The sequence below is a fragment of the Chelon labrosus genome (assembly GCF_963514085.1).
Source record: "Chelon labrosus genome assembly, contig: SCAFFOLD_13_1, whole genome shotgun sequence".
In the NCBI taxonomy this organism is placed as follows: Eukaryota; Metazoa; Chordata; class Actinopteri; order Mugiliformes; family Mugilidae; genus Chelon; species Chelon labrosus.
This window is the reverse complement of record NW_028181779.1, coordinates 56,858-69,267: the sequence shown is the minus strand read 5'-3', so window position 1 is coordinate 69,267 and position 12,410 is coordinate 56,858. Positions and strand designations below refer to the sequence as shown.

The following is a 12,410-nucleotide window of genomic DNA, read 5'->3' as shown; positions in this document are numbered from 1 at the left end:
GGGCAAAAAATAGCAACAGAGAAACCGGGGGCTCCTCAGAAGACGGGACAAAAAACACTGGCCCTCAGTCCGACAGTAAACACAGATCGGAAGCTGAGGCCAGACACTGTGTGCTGGGAAAACTCTTTTATTTGCGCCGGTGAGTAGTTTGTTGTGGGTGGGTTGCAGCTGTGGTACAGATTTATATTTGTTTACAGAAATCCTTCAGATGGTTTCAGAATATGTGAAAATGGTGGCTCTTAAATTCTTCTTTTGCTTTTCCTTCACCTCGATTGGCCAGCTTTGTGAACACGATTTTAATCACAGCCTCAAAGCTTGTAGAATTATCTGTATATTACCCAAGAAAGACTGCGTTAACTTTTATTAAATCATATTAGAAATCCAACAATCGGCTCGATTTGTTTTCCCGCTTGCGTTTCCGTGTCGCTGCAGGGGTCAGATACAGGTCAGGAAACCGTAAACTCATCCTGTAGGCGTCCGAGCGAGGACATATGGTGCTCATCCAGAACCCGAGCGCTTCAAAGAGTGATGGACAGGCCGTGACGAAGTGAGAAGAAACCTGGCAGCCGCCTAATCATATGATTTCCCCTCTGTGCCTTCCGTGCTGCCAAAAAAAACCTGAAACACTGACGCCCGTTGAAGTGCACACGAGTCGGTGTGGGGGCTGAAATTACACCCCGTTCACGCAAATAGCAAGCAAGCGTGGCAGATGAGCTGCACGTAAGTGACAATTAACGTGCGGGAAGATATACATTTTCCCGTGGGATAATTATAGGAAATATGCAGGATAAAATAAGTATTTATTGTCAAAAATTGAAAAATAGCAAAAAAAACAACAACACTAGAATATAAAGCCTCTACACTGGCTTTGGAAATTAACTGTGACTGACATCTTGTGAATAAGACCGGAATAAAGTCTAACAGCAGTGAACGAGGGGGCTGATATCTATTTATAAAGTCTTGCCTATTCAGGTCAGTGCTTTCTGACTAAACACTGAGCTACCATACAGTCCCTGCAGTCATACGAGGCATGCACAAACAACCTTTCGGTGGCACGTGTTTATGACTCAGCTGCAGCACATCCAACAAAGAAATGTTCTTGTTAGAGAAGGTCGCGCAGAGAATATATATTTAATATATTCATGTATCTTTCGTTTGCATTTTTCTACGTCCGTATAGTCCTAACTTAAAATATCGTATACTGGATCAGACACGCTCCTGAAAACTTTGAATAGCTGCTGGGGGTCGAGAGACGCCACGATCTGTTATTTACCACGTGAGGATTATCTTACAGGCTTGTCCAGTTTCAGTCACTGTGTCAGTATGCTTCAGTCACATCAAACGCACAAGTGACAGACTCCAAATTCTTCCTCTTGGAGTCAGTGCTGTTCAATTGTAATAATTAGGATCTGATTTTAGTTCCCTACTCTGCATCAGGAGATGAATTTGACATATGGAATAATATTTAATAATTACACGACAGTCAGGATTTTAGGTCTGCATAAGCAGAGGCAAAGCTTTGCACTTTGGTTGTGGAGGTAGGCATGCATCAGAGGTCGCTAATCTCTAAAACAACACACACACTTACAATTCTCTCTCACCCCGTGCAAGTACAACCTCATACCAAAGACCTCTAATCCCGTGGAGCATGAGTCCGAGACTATAGAGGGACAGAGCAGACCCCTCCGTTCACTCTGTCTCTCTTCTGTCAAGCACCACTGCAGTAGTCCTGCGCTTACGGCCTTTCCGCTGCCGGTGTCTTTCAGCCAGCTGATGTGAGAGGCTGCTGGTCTGGGCGGTTGTGGCCCTGCAGCTGGCCGAGCCATGGGAAACGAGAACAGCACCACTGAGGCGTTGGTAAGGGCAAAGCTCGCTGACACTGAATGGCTGGGAACGCTACTTGCCGCCCCCCCTGCGCTTTTATGCCTCTTTCAAGGACTAACAAAACTAACACTTGGATGCATGATTACTAACTGGTGGCTGCAGTAATACACATGGGATGTCTGCGGAGGAGGAGACTTTGCTTAAGCGAGGCTTGTCTAATGAGCTTTCAGATAAGATAACACGACTTGTTCTGTTTTTCCCAGCTGTAAATCAGATAAATGTGCAACACGATAGACGTGTAATGCTGCGATTTATATTTGCTGCAACATATCATGACTCCTCCAGGCTTGTTGTCCCGCTGCTTATGAAATCCATCACTCCTATGGTTGCAGTTTACATGTAGACGTATTTTGCAATGTTGTGACTGTCTAGTTATGTAGAAAAACAGTCATTTCCACATGTGACTGGGGAACCTCAACAGTGGAATTCGGGATTATCCTAATAGGATTAACATAAACATGTGTCTCATGAGCTATAGGCTTAAACCAAGCGCACTAAACTCCATTTCTGCATTGCAGTGATGACATTTATATATATATATATATATATATATATATGTGTGTGTACTGGTCATGTGCACGGCTTCTTCATACTGTGCAGTTAAGTGTTTTCATTGAAAATCTCTTGTTGAATTATTTCATTCCCCATTACAGTCAGAAGAGGGCGCTCCAGAAAATATTGTTCTGTTTCCACCTCAGGAAAAAGAAAATGACTCCTTACAGGTACAAGTCTTGTTTGTGCACAGTGTTGCCTGTGCACATCTTAGATATTATCTGCTTTATATGAGCTGTTGGGTGAGATATTATATGAGTCCTTTTACAGTAATTACGAAACCGATGTTTTTATTGCTTATAGACCTGCCCATAAAGTGTTTAAAGTACTTAGCTGTGCAACATTCATCATTACAAATTTTAAAGCTGCACCTGACTTTTAAAGCTGCCTTTCCTTTTGTTACCATCGTTAAATGTGGACAACTTGTGATTAAAACATTCCTCATTCATGTAAATCAAAGATCCCCCAGAAATATTGAGTTTACTGATGCGCATGGAGTGAAGCTATGTGAAAATGTGCGGTGATGGAAGTGGTGAGGATGTTGCACCTTAGCGTCTCTGAGGGGTCACAGCTGAACGAGGAGGGAGCTTTCATAAAGCATCGCCGCCTCTCTCTGTGTGTATGTGTAACCCCGTGTAACTGAAGCTTCTTGGTCTGCAACCTGATCCTCTCCCAGGGGGTCACTGCAGGCCCGACCCTTGGCCTAATTCCCAGCATTCACCTGCAGAGGCACTGTCAGTCAGTGCATGCAGCATGAAGACACAGCAGCAAGAGAAGAAGGTGGGAGGGGGGCAAAACAGAGCTGGATAGGGAAGAAAGGAGTGGATAGAAAGAGAGCTGAGTGGAGGGAGTTTACAGTACAGGGGGAGGAGAATGCTCGGCACTTCTCTGTGGGCCAGCCCAGTCAAGTCAGTCAGTCAGTCTCAGCACCAAGCGGCACTCTGTTTGTCAGTGCATGACAGTGTAGTGTTTCTGGAGCGCACACGCACACTGCAAGAAACACAGGAAGCTCATGGAAATTTAACAGGGGAGCGGCAGCAGCTGATTAGAGGACATCAGGACTGTGGAGTGGAGGAGGAGGAGGAGGAGGAGGAGGTTAGCTGAGTCAGTACAGGAGAAGGGAGGGAGCGTCAGCAGCATGTGTTGCAGCATGTTTGTGTCGTCGTCTGCCCCTATCAAAACACAGAGCCCTGCAGAGGCAGCCTGCTCAGTGGGCATGGTACAAGGGTAGCAGAGGAGCTGCACTGCACTGTAGAGTCACCTTCAGGCAGCACGGTGGAGCACGCCGCTGGGTAAGTGCAACACAGACTTTAAATGGGATGAAACTTGTAATCAGAGGAGATAGGTGTAGTGTGTTTTTTCTACTCGGGACAGCGGATCTGCTTCTCATCTGTGTGACTAGGAGAGGGCCTGGTTAAGCTTTAGCTCTCTCCTGTTTACAGCAGTCATGTGTTAGGCATTAAAGTTCTGTCAGCACATGGGCACTGACACACTGAATTAACAGTAAGTGTGACTTGCTGGCTGTCGGACAAGCAGCAGTCTCCAGGCAACCTCTGCTTGCTTTCTGTTGTGTTGCTGCGGGTTAATTAATAACAGGCAGTGCTCTGTGCGTGGGGGTCAGGCCAACTGAAACGACGGGTGAGATTTTCCACCTCACTGAGCTTCCACACGGTCGCACGATGACCCCTGTTAATGGCCATTTAAAGAGCCAATAAGATGCTGAACGAGGGCTGTAGTAAACGTGGACGTGCTCTGCCAACTGGTGCTCTTCCCTTGGAGTTTATATCAATGGAGTGGTTGAGTGTCATCATACCTTCACAGTTTCCACTCTGACATTTGCTGGTCTTGGTAACAAAGGTTAGAGATTTCAGACAGGAAACAGGAAACCCAAGACACGTCAACATCACGTATGTATAACCGTGGCTTCATAAGTTAAAGTGTGGACAAAAGTTCAGTATTGAGATCACAGGCTTTCAGAGTTACACCCATGCATGCTGCACTTCTTTTTCTGGGTTCAGTTTATTTTTCTCTGCGGTTCTCTAACGTTTTATGTTCGCAACATAGCGTGAGTAATCTAAATTAGGGCATTTAAAAATAGCCTAATGTGGCACGACGCCATTCTTGTGAAATGCGTTTGAAAAAGGCCCGTTACGCTCAAGACTTTAACGCTTTATGTTTGTGCAAATAAGAGAGAAAGGAGATTGTCCATCTGGGCTGAATGTGACGCACAAAGGAGGGTCTTTGTAGTGGTGACACAGGTGAGGCCAGTGACTCAGACTCCTGTATCATGGAAACTAGGGCAAGAGGTGGTCTTTTGTAGTCTTGGAAGGGTAAAACATTTTAATTTTATCATTATATGCTAGATTAATGTAGCAGTGAATACCAGGTAAAACTAAATGTGCAGAAGGTGTTTTTTAAGAATTGAGTTCCCCCTCATGTTCTCCTTGTCATCATAGTCACCTCTGCTTGTGTGCAGGCACGCTGTCTACTACTGGTCCATAAATAATGAATGAAGTTCTTCAATTCTGAATCTCAGCACATCCTCAGAGGACACCGCGGTATAACGTAATCTCGCTACAGTATACTCACACAACAAATCAAGAATTGTATTCCGGACGCGCGAAACGTTTGCATGAATAATTTGCATGCGTCCGTGCAAGTGCACGTCTGACTGCACCTGCACACCTCGGTTTATATGTCAGCGGGTGGAATAAACGAACACATTCCGTCAACTGAGCAGTCCATGCGGGAGAAACTGCTGAAGTGTCGTGGCCTGTGGTTGGATCGGATTGAAAAAAAGAGGGAGGAAGACAGATGAGAAGATTGTTGTTCAGGGAAGCGATTGGCTGACATCGAGAGACGCCTTAATTGCTTTCTGAGGATGAACCACATGTGTTATGACGCCAATCGTCATCCAGCAAAACTGGTTTTTCATTTTGTCTGTTTACACTTATTTGTATTTGACACCCTGAGAAGAAAAAAAACACAAAACACCGTACATTAATGATTTTACACTACACTTAGCATGTATACAAAGTCGGAGAGACTACACCCATGTCGTGAACAGTGCAAGAAAACATTAGGAGGTGACAAGAGAATTAGACTTCCTTTGCACATAATACATTTTTCAATTAAAGGCCCAACCTAGATTTCGAAATTTAAAACATTTCAGGACAACTTAGTCCTGCTAAAAATGTGGTCACACCTGTAGTCACAGCATCCGCTAGTCATTGCTAAACTTGTTTTGCATTGTTTGTTTCTTTGCTTTTTGCTGGCTGTTGCTTTAATGGCTGGTATACAGGCTACACCTTAATAGATGCAAGGAGATTTATTTGTCGACAGGACGTTAAGGGAAATGGATGGAAGGATGAAAGGGTTGAAGGGAAGAGAGGTGAGGAATGTGTAGATGGATCATGGTATGTAGATGTAGAGGAAGCAACGGAGTGAGACTTAAGGCTGTTACATGCGCTGCAAGAAGCGAGAAATTTGTTCTCGCTCCTAGGGAGAACAAAATGAGGTCACTTTGTTCTTGCGGGTCTTGTTTGGGAATTTGGGAGTTCTCTCAGCTTGTTCTTGACACATCGACCGGGCAGAGCTTTTTTCTTGTGTGGTTACTGTTTTATGATTGGTCAGAAATTGGAAGTGAGCACGGTTGATGCTGAAATGCTAGCGGCTAGCAGCTAGCTAGCTCCGGAATGCTAATCTCTCCTTGGTATAGATAGACAGACTGAGTGTGGGTGTGTATACTGAATGAACACTGGGATCCGACGGACAAGGTCTTCAACAAAAGTGCCTCTCGTCATCCCACAATGACGTATGCTGCAGTGGGAGGGCCCCGTGAGGACTTTCCCACTAGAGTATAAATTACCTGGCCAAAACGAACTTTTTTTATTGTTCTCGCAGCCGTGGGAAGGAGAACAAATTTCTTGCTTCTCGCAGAGTAAGTAACAAGCTTTAGGAAGCGTCTCAGAAAGCTTTCTTGTCCTCCTGGTTCCTGTAATGAAAGATGGAAGAGGAAGAAAAGAAAAGAGAGGGATGGGGACGGTGTTCCCGAACTTAACTTATAATAACTTTTCAAGTGTCTAGTGTTGGAGATTAGCTTTGGTTACACACATGCTTCTGCTTTTTGTGTTCTGAATGCTTTGATCATTTTTCAAAAAAATCAAGCTGAGAGGCAAAGATCTCTTTCTGAGGGTAGGACTGGGGATGGGGGGGAGGGCACTGTGGCCTTTACCTTATACAAATAACAATTTGCTTAATAGTTTAACACATGGGTGGAGCTGTTTGTTTGTGTGATGGCTTTGAGCATTAATCTGTGGGTGTTGCTGTGTTTACCTGCAGCTTGCTCACTCTTGTTTAAATACACGCTGGAGTACACAGGCAAACAGACAGCTACTGACCGTGCCTCACTGCCCCACAGACTGGAGCCCACTCTGAGACCCAGAGAGACGACACAACGCTGCTGACGGAAGTGTCCACCGGCCTGTCTCAGCCCCTGCTCCCGGACGTCCCGGTCATCACCGGAGTGGAGGAGAGCGTAGGTGCAGCAGCAGAAACAGACCAGGAGGACAAGGAGGAGCTGGAGTTTCCTCACGACCTGCTGCCCAGTTTAGATTTCGGCAGCGAGTTCAACATCTGGGAGTCCTCGTTCGGGTGAGTTGAGGGGACACACACACACACATGCGGTTGCGTTTCCATCCCATTACACTGACTACTTGCCTAAGTTGAAAACCAAAAAACGTAATAATTTACATTAATGTGACCTTAGAAGGGAGTTGAATTCCCACTTTGTGATATTGTGCAACTGATTTCTCCACAGAGAGTGTATTTTTCTTTCACCACAGACATTTTTGTGTTGGTTAAGACTCATTTTTTCACAATCTGCCAATTTAAATGTAATCTCTCTACGTCAACAACTCTGATTTATTATTCTTAATCTGATGGTGACGGTCAGCTGTTATAGAAGGAATCCAAAGTCTAGTTTTCCTCTGAAAACATGTAGAAAATATGTGAACAACGGGACTTCACTTTAGGCTGAGAAATGTCAGTTGTTTGCTTTGCTGATAAAAGTACAGTGTGTGTGTCTCTTTGCATTAGATGCATATATTAATAAAATCATATATTACCACAGAAATATTAGGTGGAAGATTCAGGCTTAGTAAAATGTCACATTATGACGCACTGGATATGGATATTTTCTTCATTTATGACCGTGAGTTCATTCCGTCAAGGTGAAAGCTAATTTGATATTGATTTGCTCGACGTGTGAATGTGTGTTTGCGTTTCTTTGTGTGCGTGCCTGGGTCTGTGTTGGCAGAACTCAGACTAGCTCAGGTGAGGGGAAATGTGAGCAGGTGAACCCCCTGCTGGCGGGCCTGCAGCATCACATGGAAGTCAGTCGGCCACTGGTGGTTCTAGACACAAGGTACCACGTAGACTCAGCATGATGGGGGGGAGGGGGGCAGTGGTGGTCGATGCGGAGTAAAATCAGGGAGCATGGAGTGTAACAAGAAGAAGACAGGATGATGTAACGCTCTTAACTTGTGCGTGGAGTGTGATGGATACGACTGCTGTGGTGTTGCCCGTCGGAGCAGGCCTGGTTTTGACGTGTGGTGATTTGCTTTCTCGTCCGTGGATGAATTATCTGTTGTGCCTCAAGTGTCGCCTGGCAGCCTGCTTTGCCTTTGTCTGGGCTCTGGAGTTAATTGCACTAATTTGTGTTCTGAAGGCTTCATACTCACTGCGGCGGTGTAATTATTTTTGTTTGACGTGAAACTATAAATTAAAATAAGTACTGTGCAAACGTTCACTTTCACAGTAGTCAAAGTGCTGGACAAATAAAAAAAAAAAAAGGTAAAGCTCCAGCCTTTTAAAGCTGCAGAGTAACAGGACTAGACACAAAACAGTCAGTTCCACTTCAGGTAACAGTAGCTAGAGGCAGGCAACGGCTTGTTGCATAACAAGCTAAACAAAACTTGTCAGCTGTGAAAGGTTTAGTCTGTTTTTCTTTTTCGGTTTATGCGGGCGGAGGCTGTGTTTACAAGGAATTTGCAAAACATTTGTTAACTTTTCACTTTATTTGTGCACGAATTTTTTGGAAAAATGGATTATGACATATGACGTTTTCTAGGGCACGATACCAGAGGATGTTATGAGAATGACTGTAGGTTATTGGATACAAATAGAGCGGTTGGATCTTTATAACTAGATAATGATGGTGGATCTATACACTCAGACAGACTGAAGCTCAAGATGATATCACAGCATCTTCCTGTAAAGCCAGGTAATGGCTAAGAAGTGACTCAGCATATATACAGCTGAATGACCAAGTGCAAGCCAGACTGCTCAGTCCTGTTAGTTCTGCGCTTTAAGGAGTGTTTTTTCAGGGTGGGGTCACATTTGGTTTCACGGGAGCATCTGCATTTGTTTTGTTTTGATTACTAAATATAATATGATCTACACTGATCAGCCATAACATTATGACAGGACAAGTTAATAACACTGACTATCTTGTGACAATACAATGTTCTGCTGGGAAACTTTTGGACCAGGCATCCGTGTGCATGTTTCTTAGACATGTAGCACCAACCTAGACCAGACCAGCCACCCCCACCCCATAGCAATGACACTCCTTGATGTCAGCAGCCATCCCCAGCAGGATGCAGCCTGACACAGGCACACACACAAAAACACTTTAGGAACAACTAAAAAACATGAAAAGCAGCACAAGGTGTTGACCTGGCCTCCAAATTGACTAGATCCCAAACTGATCAAGTATCTGTGGGATGATCCACAGAGGTCCCTCCCCTCAACCCACTGGACCCAAAGGCCCCCACTGACAACAATCTGTTGCCAGACACCACAGGACACCCTCAGAAGGCTCATGTCCATTCTCTGATGAGTCACAACTGTTTTGGAGGCCTACACAATATTAGGAAGGTGGTCATAATGTTATGCCTGATTGGTGTATGTAGCATTTGGTCATAATAGTCACTATGCTTGACAAAAAACTGTTTTGTAAGATAAGCAATTATTGAGAGATATGAAAGCAATTGTTCATAATTTCAATATATCAAAGCAAATTTAAATCTTTGAATTAAACTACTGTTGGACAGTCACGCCAAATATAATGAAACCTTATCATATTTTAAGGCTTAAAAGGTTAGCAAAAAATGGGGAAATGTGCACAAATGCTGCTTAGTGTAATGCCCACATAAACAGTGTGTGTGTGTGTTTTGGTGTGCACGAACAGATTTGCACAAACAGCTGATAATTCTTCTGAGGGAGCCTGTGTGTGGTTGTGCCTTTGTACATTTTTGAGTGCTGTGCCTGTGCATGGGCTTCCACTCTGCCAACGGCAGCGCTCTGTGGCATCGTGGAATGAGCAGCTGTCCGCCTGCCGAGTCCTAACTCTGTCACCCCACCCTCGCCCCAGGCCTCATGGCTGCGACCCAGCTATCACAGATGTCCAGCCATCACCTCGGCCTGCTGCCACACCTTACACGGGCGGCCGACCCCTGACCCCTTCCTCGTCCGTTGTCTTAGACTGGGAGCTCCAAGAAGCCTTCAAGGAATGTGAAGAGCAAATGGCATCCCTGGGCATGCTCACTCCCACAGAGCGCCGCAGCCCGACTGTGCCTGAGACAGTTAACGATGTAGGGAAGACGACTGGAGAAGGGACGGTTAATAAGTCTAGTGAGTCATCGTCGCTGCCTCCAATCACGGTCCAGCCGGGGCATAGCAACGGGGGCCATGGAAACGAGAGTACACATGGAAACTGTGAGGCAGCAAACAGTCAGCACGATACAGTTGTGTTTAGTTTCAGGAATTACATACTGGGCACTGAGGATAGCGCAGGGACAGAAGAGACAGACGGGGAGACAAAAGTAACTCAGAGTCTGGATGAATGTGGAGAGATTGAGCCAAAGAAAGAAACCGAGACAGATGAACCGAAGGAAACGCCCCCGTGCATACGATTAGAAATAGGAACAGATTCATTTAAAGAACATGCTGTGTTCAATGAACAGAAAAAGGATTTAAGTGAAGGACATTTTGATCCAGCTACTGAGGAGAGTAATACAGTGGATAGGAAAAAATCCTTGGTGGCAATAACAGAGACTGCAAACACAACAAAGGAAAACCAAAGTGATGAGATAAACATTTGTACAGTTGAAACTAATACCGATAATTCAGTTATAGATTCATCAGAGTGTAGCGCTCAGTTAACGGGTAAAGGTACGTTATTAGAGCTGAGGTCAGAGGCACAGACCCTAACGGACGATCACACGGTGGAGAATAAGTCAGAAGCTGCAAAACAGACGGGTTCTGCAAGCGACAAACCAACTGAGCAGAACAAAGAGGCAAAGAAAAAGAAACACAGGAAAAAGAAAAAGACGGAGAAGAGCGCCGCAAAGACAGTTGCACAGTCTGAAAATGAAGAGCAGGCTGCGCCCCTCCTAAATACAGGAAATCACACAGATCCTCTAGCGAATGTTGAATCAGTGTCAGAAGCACAGGATGTGATTTGCGGGGAACAGCTTGATAATAGCATTGATTACAAGCAGCAGCTGAGTCCTGAGGGAAAACCCATCTCCAGCCCCCCACTATCATCCCCTCACAGCAGGCCGGATCATCTTACTGCCTCAGCCTCTTCACCTGTGTCCAATGAGACTCTTTCACAGAGGCCTCATCAGTCACATAACCAGGATGCACCAAGTTCCATGGATCGCATGGGGCCACAAGTAACCGGAGGTGAAACTGACAACCAAAAGACACCCACGACATTCGTCCAAACTGCTGCTATCGACCCAGCTGCTCCCAGTGATCAGATATCAGATGCACAAACAGAGGAGGCTGTAGTTACCACAGGAGCAAAAATACTCACGCAGGAGGATCAGAGCCCACTCTCTGACAGCACAACTTGTGTGGGAGAGAGTAGCGTGGAAAGTGCCCTTGAACAGGCTTTAATGGTGGTTGCTGCGTTGCCACTGACAACACCCACACTGCCAGAAGTGATAGAAAGCAAGAGAGAGGGAGAAAGCGTGAGGCGTGATTCACTGGAGAGGGAGGCTAGTGGAGCGATTTCAGAGAGTGAGAAAGGAGTAGGAGAAAAAGAATTCATAGGAATAGAAAAGTGCCTCTGCGCTGCCGATGGAGAGGGAGACAAACTCCTGGGCAGCTCTCCTCAGCTCCCGTTAATCGGTTCACAGGGAAAATGCTCACTTGCATTCTCAGCCAAAGAGGGACAGGCTGCCTGTGAGAAAAGCTGCAGCAGCAAAATGCCACACAACTCGGCAGAGACTGAAATTAAGGGACCGACGGAGACGACGGTGCGCATTTCAGATACGGAGATCTCGCCAGCCGAGGAGGGAGAAGCAGAGAAGGAGCCACTCCGGTTGGAGGCATATATCAATACTTCTCCCCTTGGGCTACTCACTGGTCCTGATTGTCAGGATCACAGAGCTGCTGGATCGGAGAAAGCAGGAGAGGGAGGAGGAGGAGGAGGAGGAGGAGGAGGAGGAGGAGGAGGAGGAGGAGAGGAGGTGGGAGAGAAAGGAGGACTGGCTAGAGTGCACAGTTCATTCAGCCAGCCACAAAGCTCTGCTACTGGGGTGTCATCAGACAAGACTGAAACGTGTCCGCCCACTGATGTTGCCGAGTCACAGCTGAAGTCACAGAGTGAGCCGACGGCAACCGTCACTGAGAGCATCTGCGCCGAACAGGACCGTCTCCTTCACCCCTGCCAGGAGCAGAGTAGCGCTGCACCTCTCCCTACTCCAACTGCACAGAGCTCCAGCAGCGCGAATGGAGGAATAAGGGCTGATCTCAAACTAAACTTGATTTCAGAGGAAGCGTCGTCTCTGGGACGCACTCGTGAGGAGTCATCCGTCACGGAAACAAACTACAGCCAAGTGTTCCTGCCTTCAATCTCACCTCAGCCTTTGACTACTTCACAGCAAATCCCAGTAAAGCAA

At 45.9% G+C, this 12,410-nt stretch overlaps 1 protein-coding gene across 1 annotated transcript in view; it reads left to right on the top strand.

The window, feature by feature from the left end:
• LOC311509693 (transforming acidic coiled-coil-containing protein 2-like) overlaps nucleotides 1-12,410 on the top strand; it is a gene marked incomplete at its 5' end in the record, with an annotated part of 47,399 nt that overhangs the window by 1,039 nt on the left and 33,950 nt on the right. Inside the window, 2 exons of the mRNA XM_084575117.1 lie at nucleotides 3,540-3,728; nucleotides 6,857-7,089. Coding sequence (XP_084431243.1) covers nucleotides 3,540-3,728; nucleotides 6,857-7,089 — 422 coding nt within the window. The remainder of the gene's footprint in view (nucleotides 1-3,539; nucleotides 3,729-6,856; nucleotides 7,090-12,410) is intronic.